The sequence below is a fragment of the Halichoerus grypus genome, chromosome 11 (assembly GCF_964656455.1).
Source record: "Halichoerus grypus chromosome 11, mHalGry1.hap1.1, whole genome shotgun sequence".
Classification (NCBI taxonomy): domain Eukaryota; kingdom Metazoa; phylum Chordata; class Mammalia; order Carnivora; family Phocidae; genus Halichoerus; species Halichoerus grypus.
In genome coordinates this window covers 51,150,160-51,168,245 of record NC_135722.1, presented here as the reverse complement: position 1 = coordinate 51,168,245, position 18,086 = coordinate 51,150,160, and the positions used below count along the sequence as shown (strand labels likewise).

General features: G+C 51.7%; 2 protein-coding genes across 2 annotated transcripts; one reads left to right on the top strand and one right to left on the bottom strand.

Annotated features, from left to right (window-relative positions):
- The first annotated feature begins 688 nt into the window (after window positions 1-688).
- On the top strand, window positions 689-5,036 carry ART1 (ADP-ribosyltransferase 1). The gene is made up of 4 exons (XM_078058494.1): window positions 689-754; window positions 1,003-1,783; window positions 2,836-2,877; window positions 4,424-5,036. The coding sequence occupies exons 1-4, from the start codon at window positions 689-691 to the stop codon at window positions 4,501-4,503; spliced, it is 969 nt and encodes a 322-aa protein (XP_077914620.1). The 3' UTR covers window positions 4,504-5,036.
- An 868-nt stretch (window positions 5,037-5,904) lies between these two features.
- Window positions 5,905-9,342, bottom strand: CHRNA10 (cholinergic receptor nicotinic alpha 10 subunit). The gene is made up of 5 exons (XM_078057498.1): window positions 9,171-9,342; window positions 8,922-9,067; window positions 8,375-8,529; window positions 7,112-7,644; window positions 5,905-6,388 (listed from the first exon to the last, which is right to left on the bottom strand). Exons 1-5 carry the CDS (start codon window positions 9,340-9,342, stop codon window positions 5,931-5,933), a joined length of 1,464 nt encoding a protein of 487 aa, XP_077913624.1. The 3' UTR covers window positions 5,905-5,930.
- Between the last annotated feature and the right edge of the window lie 8,744 nt (window positions 9,343-18,086).

Genomic DNA, 18,086 nt, shown 5'->3' with positions numbered 1-18,086 from the left:
CATCCCCCATGGGGTAAAGCCCAGACCTCTTACCGTGGCCGTCAAGACCTTTCACGACGGGGCCCAGTCTTTCCAACATTCCCTCACTGCAAGCTCTGCCACGCTGGACAAAATGTCTTTCACTTTTTACATCCAATACCTTTGCTCTTCTCATTTCTGCTGCCCTGGACGTCTTCCCCACCCCAAGTCCCTCTCCTATCCTAGTCTCCACTGATTGAAACCTTCTTCTCCTATTTTTCCTGTAAGACCCTGTTCAGATAACACCTCCTCCAGGAAGTCTTCCATGTTCCCTCCAGCAAGAAGGGTCCTCTCTTTCTCTTCTGAACCTTCGTTTCTTTCTTTTTTTTTTAAGATTATTAATTTATTTGATAGAGAGAGAGAGCACGAGCAGGGGGGTGAGGAGCAGAGGGAGAAGCAGGCTCCCTGCTAAGCAGGGAGCCCGATGCGGGGCTCGATCCCAGGACCCCGGGATCACGACCTGAGCCAAAGGCAGACGCTTGACTAACTGAGCCACCCAGGGGCCCTGAGCCTTCATTTCTATGTTGTGACTCTGTGCCGAGCACTGGGAGTGACACAAACTAGGTGTCTGTTAATGTTTATTAAACTGTACAGATTAACATTCCCATTTTCTAGATGAAGAAACTGAGACCCAAAAAGAGACAGTAACTTGTCCAGGGCTGCCGCGAACATGCAGACGCCTGCCGTGCTCTCTCTGCTGCTTGTGTGCACAGGCCTCATGGAAGCACTGCCGCAGGTACGGGGCTCCCCACTGGGCCCAGGCCAGCAGGGAGCTGCACTGTTGGCTTGCTCGGAACTCCGGGAGGAGGGGCCGCGGGAGGAGAGAAGGACTGATATTTCCGGTGGGGCTCGCCCGGCCTGGGGGACAGCCCCTGACCCGGTCTCTGAGAGCGCAGCTACTTTGGCGCCTTCAGTGTCCTTCTCCATAGGCTCCCATTCTCCTGAGGCTCATCCTCTCAGGCCTCACTGCTCCGCCTCCGCCAGGCCCAGGGCCACCCCGTCACTCGACGAGACCTCTTCTCTCAAGAACTGCCCCTGGACATGGCGCCAGCCTCCTTCGATGACCAGTATGCCGGCTGTGCAGCCGCCATGACGGCCGCTCTCCCAGACCTCAACGAAACCGAGTTCCAGGCCAACAAGGTGTACGCTGATGGCTGGGCGCTGGCGAGCAGCCGGTGGCAGGACCGCCAGGCCTGGGGACCAGAGTGGGGCCCCAGGCCTACCCGGCTGCCCCCGCCGCCCCCTGGCTTCCGCGATGAGCACGGCGTGGCCCTCCTGGCCTACACCGCCAACAGCCCCCTGCACAAGCAGTTCAACGCAGCCGTGCGCGAGGCGGGCCGCTCCAGAGCCCACTACCTCCACCACTTCTCCTTCAAGACACTCCATTTCCTGCTGACCGAGGCCCTACAGCTGCTGGGCAGGGGCCAGCATTCTCCCCAGTGCCGCCAGGTGTTCCGAGGGGTGCACGGCCTGCGCTTCCGGCCCGCGGGGCCCGGGGCCACTATCAGGCTGGGGGGGTTCGCCTCCGCGTCCCTGCAGAATGTTGCAGCCCAGCAGTTTGGGGAGGACACCTTCTTTGGCATCTGGACTTGCCTTGGGGCACCTATCAAGGGCTACTCCTTCTTCCCTGGGGAGGAGGAGGTGCTGATCCCCCCCTTCGAGACCTTCCAGGTGATCAATGCCAGCAGACCCGCCCAGGGCCCCGCCCGCATCTACCTCCGGGCCCTGGGCAGGCGTAGCACGTACAACTGCGAGTACATTAAAGGTAGGTAGGGCGCACGCCGGGTAGCACCTGTGCCCTCGGTCTCAGGGGACGCGTATATCAATATCACAATCAAGTGAACAGTGAGGGGGACCCAGTCCTGTCCCTCTGCCCCTCCACCCTGTGCATCTAAGGGGAGACAACCTTCTGAGGGAGTATGCCACTTGTCCTTGGAGGTACCTAAGCCGGAGCTGGTCACCTGCCTGCTGGGAGGCTGAAGAGGGTTTCCTGACTGAGGCAGGTGGCCATTTGAGGGCCAAACGGAACTGGTCAGGCTTTTCTTCCAGCTGGAAGCTGGAAGGCAATTAATTTCTGGCCACAGCGCTGACACCCAGACCATTGCTGCCAGGTATGAGTAAGAGGCCCAAACTCAGTTTCCAGGAGGGGCACGTGTATTCGACTGAATGGAAACCCTGTGCTGTCGTGTGGACCAGGTGGGGGTGCAGGTGGGGTGCTGAGACAGCAGTTGGGTGCCATGCCCCATAGTCCTAGCTCAGAGTGTCTATCCCCCAGGACCGGCCAGAGGTGGAATCGTGAGGACAGGCCCAGGTTCTTTATCTCTGAAGGGGCCGCGGGTCCTGGCTGAGTGAGGCCCACTTTGCATAATTAGAGGGATGTTGTTGGCTGGAGCTGTGGACCACATCTAAAATGGGAGAAGGTCCAGTGCAGCTTCCATTCCCACCTTGGTCAGCATCGTGGGTGTGCATGAGTTGACAGAAGGTGAGGAAGACATGCAAAGTACATGAACCAGTAACTCCTTGCCTGGGACAAGGTGTGGGAGAGGTGGTTACACTGGGAGGCAAAGTTACAGGCCACGGAAGCAGGAGGAGCACCCAGAAGAGACCCTGGCTTTGAAGGCTGGCTCCCTTCTAGCTCTGCTGCTCACGGGTCAAGTCAAATGCCGGCAAGGGAGGTCCCACCAGAAGGAAGCTGAGTTAGGGGAAAATGTACTAGCTTCTCTGAGAACAAGCTGGGGATGGACCACAGGGTTCTGGGGTTCTTTCCTGTCCTGAGAGCTACTGAACCTTTGATTCTTTATTCTTTCTTCCCTACAGACAAGCAGTGCAAGTCTAGGCCTTGCCATCTGGGTAACTCAGGTAAGAGCTGCAAGCTTCTATGGGGCTCAGCTCAAGGATGAGCAGGCTGCCCTGGGGTTGGACTCCTCTCCTGGGTGCACATCCGTCTTGAAAGGAAAACAACCCCCTTTTCATCAAAACAAGTAAACCCTCTTAAGCAGACCCCTGTGGGGGTGGTGAACCTCTCTTAGAGGACATATATGTGTGTATGGGGCAGTGGTCATGCAAACTGACACACCTGCCCCCCAGTCTGGTGCTGCCCCTTTCCCTCACAGGAGGCCACTGATTGGGCCCCAGAGAGATCCAGGCTGCACTGAGGGGATGGAGGGAAGGGCCACTCCCACAGTCCTCCCTGGGCCTTCTCCTTCAGCCGCAGGACCCACTGTCTCTATTACTGCCCCCAGGGCTCCCTTAGACCATCTTCCAAGGTCGAGGTCAGGCCCTGGGTGCTGGAGACCTGGACTCTCATCCAGGCTCTGCCCTAACTCTCTCTGTGACCAATCAATCCCTTTCTGGGCCTCAGTTTTCCTATCTGTATAATAAGCATATAGACTAGATGATCCCCAGGTCCCTTTCAGCTGTGATTCTTTTCTTCCCTTGAATACCTGCTGCACCCGGGCCTGCCTGGGCCTCACTTCCCCAGGTGGGAAGGGGCTTTTCCAGGGAAACCAACTGGAATAGGCCGGGAAACTACAGCCACTACTCCCCCTTGGGCCCCGCCTCCCTCCTCCAGGGCTCTGTGAACAGTGGGCAGGAAGGAGCCCCAGCCTCCTCTTTGTCCCCACCATTCTCCATGACACAGTACCACTCAGAGTCCAGGCATCCTCACCACGACCCAGTGGTGTACGCACTGTCATTGCCCCTGTTCTACACACGAGGTTAACTAAGATCCAGAGAGGTGAAGCAACCAGCCCTACACACACAGCTAGTAAGGGGTGGGGTCCAGACAGCCAAACTCTGAACCACCACACTACCTGGCCCCCACCTCTCCCCAGACACCATCTCATTTTATCCTTACTGTGTAATAAAATATTGGAAGGGGGAAGAACAGGGAGTATTACCCTCATTATATAGTAAAGGGAGACCCAGAGACAGAAGTGACCTGCCCAAGGGGACAGAATGAGTCAGTGGCAGAGCCAGGGTCAGAATCCAGATCTCCAGCCTCCAACCAGCTTGAGTGCTGGTAATGTCATCTCAAGCACTGGACAAGGTTAGAATCCCCCCGCCCCCCCACCCGGTCCACCAGTAATCAGGGGTTGGGCAGAGGGGCAAAGATGAGCGTCACTAGAACCCACTCACATGGCTTCCCCTTGTTCATCCCACCCAGCAATGGCTCATTTGTGTCAGTAGGGGGCAGGGGCACAGACCCTCCTAGGGACCTCTGCAAGGGGACCAAGGGCTCTTTCATCTGCCTGCCGTCCTCCCTGAATTCTTGCTCTCCATCTCTGGCTCCCACTGCACCTTGTGGGTCAGTGTTTCCAGCCCACTCTGCTCATTTCTCATCATGTTTCTTTGTGTACCTCATTTTGCCGCGAAACCTCGCTCTCTGCCTCTGTTTTTCCTACAGCCATCGGTCAAGGCCCCCCTTCTGCAGTCTGGTCCCTCCTACTGCCACTCTGGTTCCTTGTCGGGGGAACTTTTCCATAGAGTCCAGGCCTGCCATGATCCATCCAACACTGAACAGCCCCACTTGCCCAACATGCTGCCTCGACCTGACATGGGGATATCGGCCTCGCGTGTGTTTTAAGAGCAGCCAGGATCCATGGTGACTCCCTCTGCAGGGAACTCTGGGACTTTCTCTGGCAGCTGCCAGGTTTGCTGATGGAGAATTAAGGGAATCTGGGGACTGAGCCTTCCCCCAAGGCTTTAAGAGTGAGTCACTGAATGGGGGTGGGGGTCTCTACAGCAGGCAACCACTCATTTGGAGATTGAAGATTAAACTAGTTTGGGGAAAGATTGGGGAGGAAAGCACTTGGCCATGGTATTTGCTGATGTTGCTCAAATGGCTTACATGTGCACCTGGAAAGCTCCTTTTCACTCTTCCAGGAAGCCTTCTCTGACCTCTCCCAGCTGGCTGGGTTAGGGGCCCTGCCTCTTTGCTCCCACAGGTCCCTGGCTGCTTCCCTACACCACGTGTCAATGTTTGCCTTCCATGTCAGACTGTGAGCTTCCTGAGGGCAGGGACTGGGTCTAAAGCACAGACGTAGTGCCAGACAACGTGGGAAAGTCAGAAAGGAACACACATCTTGTGAATGGCTCATCTCTGCATTGCCCCACCTTGGCCACTTTCAAGCTCTCTGAATGTCAGTGTGTGGGAATGATGTGGACTGACTCCAGCTCCAGAGGGCAGAGAGCAGGACAGACAGCAGGGACAGCATTAGGTCCTCTGCCAGGGTCTCAACTGAATGCTCAGTTGAATTCTTGTCAGCAAAGACATAATTTCTGCCCTGATTTATGCGTCCTAAGGCTCCTGTCTCTAGAGAGACAAACCTGGATCCCCAACTTCCACTACCATAGGCCCCAAGGGACATTAAAGAGGTGCTAGGCACACACTTTCTTTATTATGACTTGGGGCTTTGGGGCCAAATCCTCATGTGGCCTCCTGTTCTGGAAACGAGAGAATGAATCCTGAATCCCCTTCCCTGAATCCCTAGGCAGGGACAGGCACGATCAAGTCCCTAACACAACAGCCACCGAGGAAGGAAGAGAAGACAAGGAAACACGGTCGTTCTGTTTCTCCGGTAACCTGCACTCTCGCCACCAAAATCTCTAACACGCAGCATCAAAATTCAATTCAGTCCTTCCAGGACTGCGTTTCGACCTTGGCCCTTCTCAGAATTCCTCTTCTGTAGGAATTACGGGAGTGGCAAGCTCTGGATTTCCCTTAAAGTTTAAGGCATATAGACAAGTGATCCCTGTGGTTTGTGAAGTCAGCAGTGCTGATCCTGGAGAGAGGGTGTCCCCGGCTCTCAGGCACAGTGGGGAGAGACTGGGTGGCCTATCCGAGAGCCAACCACCACCCGGCCTTTCCATCCCAGTCTGGAGGGGCTGTGGCTGCACCAGACCCCTGGGACTCACAGGGCCTGCACCAGCACCAGGAGGCTCATGACCAGGGCCATGGAGAAGAAGATGCCCAGGAAGAAGCGATCCATGACACGGGCCAGCCGCTTCCAGTCCTCATGGCGGCGCTGGGCAGCCCGGTGGCTGTGAAAGGCGTTTGCGATGGTAGCTACGTGGCGCAGTAGGGCTTCCTGACGGCACAGACACCGTGGCTCGCGGCAAGGAACTGCTGGAGAGCGAGCACCTCCGTCAGGAGGCTGGGGACTGGGGGGTGACTCAAGTGATCTAGACTGCCCACAGGGCTCCCCTCGTTCCCGCACGCACAAGCCCCGTGCCAGGCGTCCCAGCAGGAGGGCCCGAGCCCAGGCTGGCACTGGTCGGGCACTGGGACCACAGTAGTGCAGGTTCATGATAAGGATGGTGAGCGCCGTGGAGAATGTGACCATGGTCATGGTGGCCATGTAGTACTTCCCTGCAAGAGAGAGAGTGAGCTGGGGCCCAAAACAAGAACTCAGGGAGCCTGAGCTTGCCCACCGCCTCAACACAAGCAGGCACCAGCTCACCCGCCGTGAGGCTCTCAGGACCCTCCAAACCCAATGGATGGATCCAGGAAGGAGGTTAAGGGCCAAGATCTCCTCATCCCCTATTCTTAGAAGTGAGTTCTCAGAAGCTACCTGCTGCCTAATTGTTCTCCTCACTGCTGGACGCTGCACTCCCCCACAGTCCGTGAACAGTCACACTCTCAGATGGTACACGCACAATCTGGGGCAAGTTACTGATCCTTTTGGCACAACTGGGATAACAGAACCTACCTCATAGGTTTGTGGTGGTGCCTCTCTGAGTTAATAAAAAAATGTCAAGTGCTTAGGAGAGGGCCTGGCACACAGCCAGAACTCAAGGCGTTTTGCCTGTTATGACAGGTGAGGGGTGGGGTGTCCTTCCTGGAAGGGGCCTACTCCTCTCCCCTCAATCTCTGAATGAGGCATGCACCCAGGACGCGCCCCCCTCCCGCACGGAATCGGCGCTGCTCTGCTAGGCCGTCCAGCTCCCGCTCCCCCGCCGCGCCCCGGTGGAGGGTGGAAACCGGTGAGCAGCGGCCGGGGTGGGGGACAGTCTCCGGGAGGGGACGGCTCTCTCCCCACCCCCTCACTCTCCCCACCCCGCCACCGCCCCGCACCGCGCCCTCGCGGCTCACCGATGAGCGGCACGCTCTCCGCCGGCGGCATGCTCTCGGCCAGGAGCAGCTGAAAGACGGTGAGCGCCAGCAGCACGGTGACGCCGAGCGACACCTTCTCGCCCGAGTCGGCGGGCAGGTGGAAGGCGAGCGGCGCGAGCAGCGAGATGAGCACGCAGGGCAGCAGCAGGTTGCACACGTAGGCGGCGGCGCGGCGGCGCAGCAGCAGCGTGAAGGTCACGTCGGGGTAGGGCTCGGAGCAGCAGCCGTAGGTGAGCACGCGCCGCCGCGCCGGCATGCCCAGCACGCGCCACTCCACGTTCTCCACGAAGTCGGCCAGGCTGGCGGCGGCGCCGCGCGGTCGCACGTCCAGCTGGTGCCCGCCGTGCGTCCACGAGCCGAACGTCAGGCCGCAGCGCTGCGCGTCGAACGGGAAGGCCGACACGTCCACGCGGCACGAGCTGCGCGTGATGGCCGGCGCGTCCCAGCGCACGGCGCCGTCGTGCCGCAGAACCACGTTGGTGCTGGCGGAGGCCGGCGGCTGTGCGTCCGCCCTGCGGGGCAGGCGGGGCGGGGCTCCCTGAGGCGGAGGCGGGGCGGACCCCTGCAGGGACCCTCTGACCACCAGGGGTCCTGTGGCTACCAGGGGCCGCGCAGAGGAGAGAGGGCGTGGCAGAGAGGGACCTTTGTGCCTTCAGAGGCTTAGAAGGGGTGGCGCCTGCTGGGCCCAAAGAGACACAGATCTAGGCCAGGGCAGTGTGAAAACACAACTGTAAAAGTTGGCACCGGGGTGCTTAGTGTGATCTGCGAATCTCCTAGAGGGCCCCCGGGGAAAATATGCAGAGCCGTATGTTGTCTGGGAAACACAGAACTGGTTTAGGTGGCTTAAAGGAATGCTCCAGAGGGTTAGGTCCTGGAGGAAGTTACCCTAGGCAGGCCCTCGGGGAGTCCTCAGAGACTTGGAGCCCGCCTGCAAGGGAGGAGTTTGCCATCGAGAGGCACTTGTGCCCCAGATCCCTCCCTGTGAGAGATATGGAACTGGCCCTGGACCACACAGTGGGTTCCCAGGAGGCATTCAGCCTGGGCTGGCTTGGGACAGGTTGAAGAGGGGGTGTCATGGAGGGGCTGTGAGCTCCTGGCAGCTTAGGAGCGTCTGGGGGAAAAGCTTCCAGGGCAGCGGGCTAACCAGGTTAGGTTGGGGGGTTGGGGAATCAGTGCATACCTAGAGCCCAGGGCAACCGTAGGGAGGGGCTCGGAGGGGGGAGGGGCCAAGGCAGGCCGTACTTGTTGTAGAGTACGATGTCTGGCCGCCACACGAGGCTGCTGGGGATGCGGATAGCATCCAGGCCACCATAGGCGTCGGGGTCCCATCGTAGGTAGGCATCTGTCCACTCCTGTCGGATCCACAGGTACAGGGTCAGCACCTGGTTCCGCTCATCCTAGTGGGGGGCAGGGAGTGGGCACAGATGTGGACGCATGTATATGCACACCCTTCCCTGTGTGTACACACTCACCTACAGAGCTCGAGACGGCACCCACAAACCCAGCTGACTCACAGCCCAGTTCCTACCCGGGCCTGACGTTGCTATGTGACTTTGGCAGTTTCTTTTCTTCTTTAGGCCTCAGTTTCCTTAGTAGTTACATGGGTGATAATCCCTGCTAGGCAGGAGCGTCAGTGTGCAAAGTGGTGGGCACACTGTGGGCACCCAGCAGTTAGTATCTGCTGTCATTGTTGTTAATATTAACATTTATAGAAATGTTTGGAGAATAATCCCAGTCTCTCATTACCCCCACCCCCACCCCATTCCTCGACACTACCACCACAACACACCATGTCGATGATCTGGGACAATGTCACCTCCAAGGTCACGTTCAGAGCCTGGTCTGTGTCTGCCACAGGTCTCAGGGCATTTGTATAGTTGGTGAAGAGGTCACGGAAGAGCTTTCGAGCCAGCCTGCCCTCGGCTCCCAAGCACTCTGGGGGACCAGGAAGAAGGGTTGAGACCCTTGGCCAGGGGCCTCTGCTCACACCCTCCACCCGCGCAAGGCTGGGGCCCTGTCACCTGCTCTGCTATCTCACGGCCACCTGACTGGTCCTCCTGAGGTCTGCTCTGTCCATCTAGCTGTGGCTCTCGTTCCTCCCTGGACTGCCTCCGCGGAAGAGTGATGTGGAGGCCGAGGAGGGAATTGCTGCTGTCTTCTGGAGCAAGGCTGACAGGTTTCTTCCCCACCCTTTCCCTTCCTAAGGACATGGGTTCTGCCTGCCCTACTGCAAATGTCAGAGGGGCCCAAACAGGGGGCAAGAGTCCCCGCCTCTCACCCAGGTGTTGTGAACCCCATTGCCACCAGCCCCTGCTGTCTCTCAAACCTATTTCCACTTATCCAGCTGCACATCTATGGATTTCTTCAAAGCTTCTGATGCTCTGGGCCATTCCGTCCTGAAAACACTCTTCCCTAGGCTTCTGTGACACACCACATTGTCTTCAGCCCCTGACTCAAGTATTGTTCCCCAGAATCCTGTCGCTGGCTTTTTTTTTTTTTAGCCCAGATTTTTCTCCTGAGCTCCAGACCCATAAATACAACAGTTCACTCCTGAATGTCCTATTGGCACCTTAAACTCTGTAGGTCCAAAATATGAACTCATTTCCTGCCCCCCTGAAACCTGTTTTTTGTTCTATGTTCCCCCTCTCAGCAAAGCACCCATCCCCCACCCCATGACCTCTGCCAGAAATCTGGGAATTATCCTTCCTTTCTGCCCCCTCCCCCTGCAACCCAACTAGTACCCAGGTCCTGTCAGCCATGCTGCTGGGCATCCTTTGAATGTCTAGTCGCCCCCGCAGCTTGAGTGGACCCAGCAGCAGCTCCTCACGGCTCCTGCTGCGGGTGCAGCCTCTCTAAGCATCCCCCACATTTCTGAGATCAGGCCTTTAAACACTCAAGTCTGACCAGGCCGGTAGCTGCTTAAAACTATTCAGTGGCTCCTCATTGCCTGCTGGATAAAGTCCAAACTCAGCCTGGCATTCAATGTCTTTCATGATCTGCCCCACCCCTACCCCCTGGCTTTTCCATCACTGCTCCCACTCCAGGCAGGCAGGTCCCCTGTCATCCTCCTCAGCACCTCCATCCTCCATGCTACCCAGATAGAGCGCTTGTGCCCAGAACAGTAGTAAAGAGAAATCGGATGTGGAGAGAGATTTGGGAGGAAGGGAACAGCCGCAGGGCCCAGAGAGACAGGGCTGGTTTACTGCACGTCACACCTGGAAGCGGTAAGAACAGAAACAGAAGGCCCAGGCTGGAGACAGAGAGACGGAGGCTGAGGCGGTGGCTCCTGGGTCCCATGGTCCTGCCACAGCAAGAGGTAGGGCAGGTCTCTGGGTGTGAGCCTCGGGACCCGCCTGAGGGCAGCATCAGGCCTTGCTGGCAAGGATGGTGTGGACGATACCTGGAAGTAAGAAGTAAGACTGAGATCTCTGCTGGGCCCTGCGGCCCTTCCAGTTCTCTGACCCTCCTATTTGTACCTGCCCTTGGATTTTAGTACTTGATCTTGGCATCTGCTCATTCTCCTCTGCTGGTCCTTGCCTCTTCTGGCCTCTGTCCCTGCCCTTGTCTCTATCCCCCTTCCCCGTTTCCTCTCACTCAGCCCCTCTGTCTCCATTTCCTTGTGTCGTTTCCTCTGGAACTCTTTCTTGCTCTTTGCCTCTTTGACTTCGGTCTTCCTCCTTCCACTCTCTTCCTTTCTCCTTCTATTTCAGCCCCCGAACTTCCTTTCTCTGTCCCCCATACCTGGACTCCGGATGAGCCTGGCACATTCTCAGCAGGACAGGGGCAGGGACTCTCCATCAGCCCTGAGCCCTCTGAGGCACAGAGCTGCAGGCCCCTCCCCTTTGCCCTTTTCATTAGCTTATTTACAGGGTTGGGACACCTGTGCCCATGGGAACAGAGCAACTGAAGCTGACACCTCAGGTTACTGGGACCTGAATTATTCAAATTGTAATGCAGCACCCAGGCTCAGCTCAAGGCCAGCGTGGGGCGTTGGAGGGCAGAGATCCTGGGGTCAGGATCTGCAAAAGACTGGGCTTAAGGGTGTGAGGGGCCAGAGCCGTGGATGGTGTTTCCTCCTAGCTCTGCCACCATTGCTGGATTCTTTTTTTTTTTTTAAGATTTCGTTTATTTATTTGTCAGAGAGAGAGGGCACAAGCAGGGGGAGAGGCAGACAGAGGGAGAAGCAGGCTCCCCGCTGAGCAGGGAGCCCGATGCGGAACTCGATTCCAGGACCCTGGGATCATGAGCAGAGCCGAAGGCAGATGCCTAACCGACTGAGCCACCCAGGCGTCCCCATTGCTGAATTCTTGAGGCTCCCTTTATTTTTTTTAAATTTATTTAAATTCCATTAATTAACATATAGCATATCATTAGTTTCAGAGGTAAAGTTCAGTGATTCATCAGTTGCATATAACACCCAGTGCTCATTACATCACGTGCCCTCCTTAATGCCCATCACCCAGTTATCCCATCCCCCCACCTGCTTTGAGTCTCCCTTTAGATTGTCACCTCTGCCTTCAGTGAGAGATGGAGCACATCTGTCCAGGCTAGGCACTTTGTGCCAAGCAAAGCTCTCCCGTCCTGGTGGGAATGGGGATAAGCCTTAGCTGAGCTTGTGGCTCCAGGTGGCCCCACAGAGCGGGAGATGCAGCTCACATCCTCATCTCCAACTCCCTACAGCCATCCTGATCTGAGTCTCAGTGTTCTCCCCACTGTTCTTTGTTCTGTGTTCCCCCTCTCAGCAAAGCACCCATCTCCCTCCCCCCCGCCCCGTGACCTCAGCCAGAAATCTGGGAATTATCCTTCCTTTCTGCCCTCTCCCCCTGCAACCCAACCAGTACCCAGGTCCTGTCAGCCATGCTGCTGGGCATCCTTTGAATGTCTCACCCATGCCCAAACACCATAGGTGACATTGGGTAGCAGGGAAAACACAGGCTTTACAGGCACTTTCAGCTCTGTCTTATGAGCTGTTTGACCTGGGCAAGATACTGAAACTCTCTGGGTTTCTCATACAGGATAATGGAATTAACAGTCCTCACTTCAGAAGGTATAAGGATTAAACGACAAGCAATAACACAAGGCAAGTGCCTAGCATATTGCCTGATGCACAGTAGTCAACCAAAGGTATTTATACTATAATCCCAGTGAATTAGTTCGAATATTCTATCTTCAGGAACACACACTTAGATTCACAAGCCCCCAGCCCCTGGCAACTACTATTCTACTTTCTATCTCCATGATTTTGACTTAATAACTCATGTGAGTGGAATCACGTATTTGTCATTTTTTAAAAAGATTTTATTTATTAGAGAGAGAGAAAGTGTGTGAGCAAGAGAGAGAGCACAAGCAGGGGGGAGGGGAAGAGGGAGAGGGAGAAGCAGACTCCCTGACAAGCAGGGAGCCCGATGTTGGACTCGATCCCAGGATCCTGGGATCATGACCTGAGCCAAAGGCCGACGCTTAACTAACTGAGCTACCCAGTCACCTCTAAATCACATATTTGTTTTTTTGAGGTCAGCTGATTTCATTTTGCATAATATCTTCAAGATTCATCCATTTTGGGGCGCCTGTGTGGCCAGTTGGTTAAGCGTCTGCCTTCAGCTCAGGTCATGATCCCAGGGTCCTGGGATTGAGCCTCACATTGGGCTCCCTGCTCAGTGGGGAGCCTGCTTCTCCCGCTCCCCCTGCTCGTGTTCCCTCTCTAGCTGTCTCTCTGTCAAATAAATAAAATCTTAAAAAAAAAAAGATTCATCTATTTTGTTACATGTCAGAACTTCCTTATTTTAAGGCTGTATATATTTTATTGGATGTATATACCACATTTTCCTTATCCATTCATTCCCTGAGGAATACTTAGGTTGCTTCCACATTTTAGCTAGTGTGAATAATGCTGCTCCGTATGGAAGTAGAAATATTTCTTCAAGACTTTGCTTCAGTTCTTTTGGATTATATACCCAGAAATGGAATGCAGCACCAGGTCATATGGTAATTCTATTTTTTATATTTTGAGGAATCGCTATACTACTTTCTACAGTGGCTATAATATTTTTTTTCCCCACCAACAGGGTACAAAGATTCCCATTTCTCCACATCCTTACCAGGAGCTGTTATTTTGTTTGTTTTTATACTAGCCATCCTAACGGGTATAAGGTGGTATGTCACTGTATTTGATTTACATTTCCATAATAACTAGTGGTTGAGCATCGTATCATGTGCTTATTGGCCATTTGTATGTCTTCTTTGGAGAAATGTCTATTCAAGTCCTTTGTCCATTTATTAAATTGGGTTTTGTTGTTGTTGTGTTCTAGGAGTTCTCTCTGTATTCTGGATATTAATCCCTTATGAGGTATATAATTTGCAGATGTTTTCTTCCATTCTATGGGTTGCTTTTTACTCAGTTGATTTATTTTTTTGGTGAACAAAATTTTAAATATTTTTTAAAGTCCAATTTGTCTATATATTATTTTTTTGCCTGCACTTTGAAGTCATATCCAACAAATAATTGCCATATCCAATGTTGTGAAGCTTTTGCCCTATATTTTCTTCTAAGAGTTTTATAGTTTTAGTTCTTACGTTTAAGTCTTTGACCCATCCTTAATTTTTGTGAATGGGGTTTAGATAAAGGTCCAACTTCATTTCTTTGCATGTGGATATCCAGTTTTCCTAGCATCATTTGTTGAAAAGACTGTCCTTTCTCCCATTGAATGGTTTTGGCACCCTTATCAAAAATCATTTGATCATATATGTAAGGGTTTATTCCTGGGCTCTCTGTTCTAGTCCATTAGTCTATATGTCTGTTTTTATGCCCATACCACACTGTTTTGATTACTATGGCTTTGTAGTAAGCTTTAAAGTCAGGAAATGTGAGTCCTCCAGCTTTGTTCTTTCTCAAGACTGTTTTGGTAGGGTATGACTATAAAAGGATAGGAAGAGGGAGTTTTTTGGGTGACAGAACATTTTATATTATGACTATGGAGTGGTTATACAAATCTGTATGTGTTGAAATTAACAGAAATGCATACCAAAAGAAAAGTGAATTTTCCTATATAATAACATAAAATATAGAATTAAAATCAATTTAGTTGGTTCATAACTAATGTAATGCAGGTTTACTGTACCTGCCAAAGAAGAAAGATAAGACTTAAGAGTGAGTGGTTGGTATTTGGTGTGAGGGTGAAATATATATTCTTTTTTCCTGTACCATTTTCCTCAATAATTATTCAGTCTTTTGGGGGCACAAGAAATTACACTTAAAAATAATGTTTTGCAGGGGCACTGGCTGGCTCAGTTGGTAGAGCATGCAACTCTTGATCTCGGGGTCATAAGCCCCACGTTTGGGGTAGAGTTTACTTAAAAAAAAAGTTTTGCAGAATACCTCAAGGGCAAAATAAAGGCTAACTTCAAGAGTGCTTCAAAACAGCAAGGAAGTAGTGCACATATAGAAGAGACCCAAGAGTTAAACATGCTTTTTATCTGTTTAGCTTCAATTTGCAAAACAACACATTTGGGATTCATCTACATATGACACACAATTCAAATTCTTGGGGCGCCTGGGTGGCTGAGTTGGTTAAGCGTCTGCTCAGGTCATGATCCCAGGTTCTGGGATTGAGCTCTGTGTTGGCGTTGGGCTCCTTGCTCAGCAGGGAGTTTGCATCTCCCTCTCCCTCTGCCCCTCCCCCTCACTTGTGTGCTCTCTCTCAAATGACCAGTCAAGAGGGTTCTTAGCTTCACACGGGATAAAAATCAAATTTGAGCCAGCAGGTGGTGAAAGCAATTTATTAAAGATATATACATAGGGAGAGAGAGAGAGTATCTGGGAGACTTAGAAAGAAAAAGTAAATGAATTTCATCTTTGTTCAGGGCCTGGGGGTTTTATTGCGGATGGTGGTCTAGTGTATGTGCCCTCTCAGGCATTCAGGAACTGGTTAGAACAAAGACGAGGGCCCAGGTGTTACTGCTTGGAGCCAGGAGGTCTTGGTGTTGGGATGTCTGGCTCCCGTGGTGTGGAATGCACATGATAGCTTCCTCTGGTCATTCTCACCTGGTCCTTCCTTAGATGTTATTTATTCTAGAGAATCATTAACTCTCCGTCCCTTACAAGGAGGATATAGGCTATTTGCATTACAAGGCATGTGTAAAGTGCATTGGGGGTGCAGGTCCAGCAAGAATAGAAGAAGCCAGAAAAGTAGCAAAAGAAAAAAACCCAGCCTTTTCTCTCCTGGGGTCCCTTCAGTTTCCCTGTCTCATTTCCGTAGTATAGTCTCTGACTAGAGACTGATGTGTAAATTGGTGTTTACCTGAAAAAAAAATGCTAAAATATTTCTTATAACATATTTACTGTATTTTGGGGTGAAAATGTTATATTGAAAAAAAATCCAAAAGTTTGTGGGTAACTTTTAAGAAGCAGTGGGGGTGGTGGGGGTGGGAACACAAAGTAAAAAAAAATTAACTGCACAATAACTATATGATTTAAGTCTCTATTTTGAAAATAATGAATCAACACATACAAAAAGACAAGGGATATACAATAATGAAATAATGACTCTTAGCCCTGATTATCATTAGGTGGAAGGTTGATGGGAAGTTATATAAAGGGTGAATAAGACTGACAACACCTAAGTCAATAATCTTAACACCACTGAAAGTGGGACAACCAAACATGAGTCTTCTGAAGTGATAAAACACACCACCATCTGTTAACTGGGGAGAAGGGTGGGGGGTGGAGGGGGCTGCTGAGAGAAGTAAACTGAATCTAATCAAGCCTCTAGATCTAACCAGCAGTATTTAGGAAGTAAAGGGGAGTATATAGGAAGGAGCAGTATATAGGAAGTAGAGGCACAACCAGCCAAACCTAAAATGTTCTGGTTCTCGAATCTAATGATTTTTTTTTTTTTTAAGATTTTACTTATTTGACAGAGAGAGACACAGTGAGAGAGGGAACACAAGCAGGGGAGTGGGAGAGGGAGAAGCAGGCTTCCCGCCGAGCAGGGAGCCCGATGCGGGGCTCGATCCCAAGACCTGGAATCATGACCTGAGCCGAAGGCAGACGCCCAACGACTGAGCCACCCACGCGCCCCCTGGTTCTCGAATCTAAAGGACAAATGACCCAGTTACTTTAACAAAGGGCATTAAAAAAAAGGGGGGGGGGAAGAACATTGGTAATAGATTAAGATACTTGAGACTTAAAAAAAAAAAAAAATCAAATGTAAAGTGTGGACCATGTTGAGATCCTAATTCAAACAATTCGACCATGGGGTGCCTGGGTGGCTCAGTTGATTGTGTCTGACTCTTAATTTCAGCTCAGGTCATGATCTCAGGGTTGTTGGTTCGAGCCCGGCATTGGGCTCCACACTCAGCAGGGAGTCTGCTTGAGATTCTCTCTCCCTCTGCCCTTCCACACCATGCTCATGCAGGTTCTCTCTCTCTCAAAAATAAATAATCTCAAACAATTCAACCATAAAAATATACTTTGAGACAAGTGGGGAAATTTGGAAATGCAGAGGGCATTAGTTACTATCTAGGAATTATTGTTAATTTTGTTGGTACGACAAGGGTGCTGTGATTGTGTTTAAAAAAATTTACCTGTTAGTGGGGTGGCTGGGTGGCTCAGTCGGTTAAGTCTCTGACTCTTGATTTCAGCTCAGGTCATGATCTCAGGGTCATCAGATTGAGCCCCACATCAGGCTCTGCCCTGGGTATAGAGCCTACTTAAGATTCTCCCTCTCCGGGGCGCCTGGGTGGCTCAGTCGTTAAGCGTCTGCCTTCGGCTCAGGTCATGATCCCAGGGTCCTGGGATCGAGTCCCACATTGGGCTCCCTGCTTGGTGGGAAGCCTGCTTCTCCCTCTCCCACTCCCCCTGCTTGTGTTCCCTCTCTCGCTGTGTCTCTCTCTGTCAAATAAATAAAAAAAAAAAAAATAAATAAAAGATTCTCCCTCTCCTTCTGCCCCTCCCCCCATTCACACATGCCTTCTCTAAAAAAAAAAAAAAAAAAAAAATCACCTGTTAAAAATGCTTAGGTATTGATGAAATGATCTGCCTTAGAAATACCATTGTGGGGTGGGTAGAATAACAATGGAGGTAAAGATGAAGTAATATTGGAGGATTGTCACAAATGTTCAACATGGATTCATTATACCATTTTACTTTTGCATAGGTGAAAATTCCTACAGTAAAAGGTTAAAAAAAACCCTTAGGAAAACATAAGAAATGAATGTTTAAAGCAGAAATCAATACATTACAATACAGAACTCTGGTAAAATTGGGTCAATAAGACGAAGAGCTGATTCCTTAAAACAGAACAAAAAATCTAGAGTAATTTTCTCTTAATACAAAGTAGCAACTGAGTCAAAGAGTAAAACATCTGAAAACCGCAGCTACTCTGCAGGCCTTGGCTTGGCTAATCCAACATTTAATCTCCAAAATTTTCCTGACTTTGATTTTGGCATTACTCCAGCACTCTGCCAAGGAAATACACTTATTTTGGATGTTGTATGATTCTACAAGTCTGTTGAGTTTTGAGAAAATGGATTCCTGCTTTTATTTAGAAACTTAAAATTTTTTTTACTTTTTTTTTTTTAGAGAAATACTATTTTTTTTAAAGATTTTATTTATTTGACAGAGAGAGCGAGAGAGGGAACACAAGCAGGGGGAGTGGGAGAGGGAGAAGCAGGCTTCCCGCTGAGCAGGGAGCCCGACGCAGGGCTCGATCCCAATCTTTATCATTAACTTTGGTGTTTTTTTTGTTTTTTTTTTTAAGATTTTATTTATTTGACAGAGACACAGTGAGAGCGGGAACACAAGCAGGGGGAGAGGGAGAGGGAGAAGCAGGCTTCCCACAGAGCAGAGAGCCCGACGCGGGGCTCAATCCCAGGACCCTGGGATCATGATCTGAGCCGAAGGCAGAGGCTTAACGACTGAGCCACCCAGGCGCCGCTATCATTAACTTTGAACTGT

Bases quoted from the DNA above. Each gene is read 5' to 3' on its own strand.
- ART1 (XM_078058494.1), top strand. From the start codon at position 689: ATGCAGACGCCTGCCGTGCTCTCTCTGCTGCTTGTGTGCACAGGCCTC. The intron at 755-1,002 runs GTACGGGGCTCC...CGCCTCCGCCAG, and splicing joins TCATGGAAGCACTGCCGCAG to GCCCAGGGCCACCCCGTCAC. The intron at 2,878-4,423 runs GTAAGAGCTGCA...TTTTTCCTACAG, and splicing joins TTGCCATCTGGGTAACTCAG to CCATCGGTCAAGGCCCCCCT.
- CHRNA10 (XM_078057498.1), bottom strand. From the start codon at position 9,342: ATGTCCTTAGGAAGGGAAAGGGTGGGGAAGAAACCTGTCAGCCTTGCT. The intron at 9,068-9,170 runs GTGAGATAGCAG...CTGGTCCCCCAG, and splicing joins GGAGGACCAGTCAGGTGGCC to AGTGCTTGGGAGCCGAGGGC. The intron at 8,530-8,921 runs GTGTGTTGTGGT...GCCCCCCACTAG, and splicing joins TGTCCCAGATCATCGACATG to GATGAGCGGAACCAGGTGCT.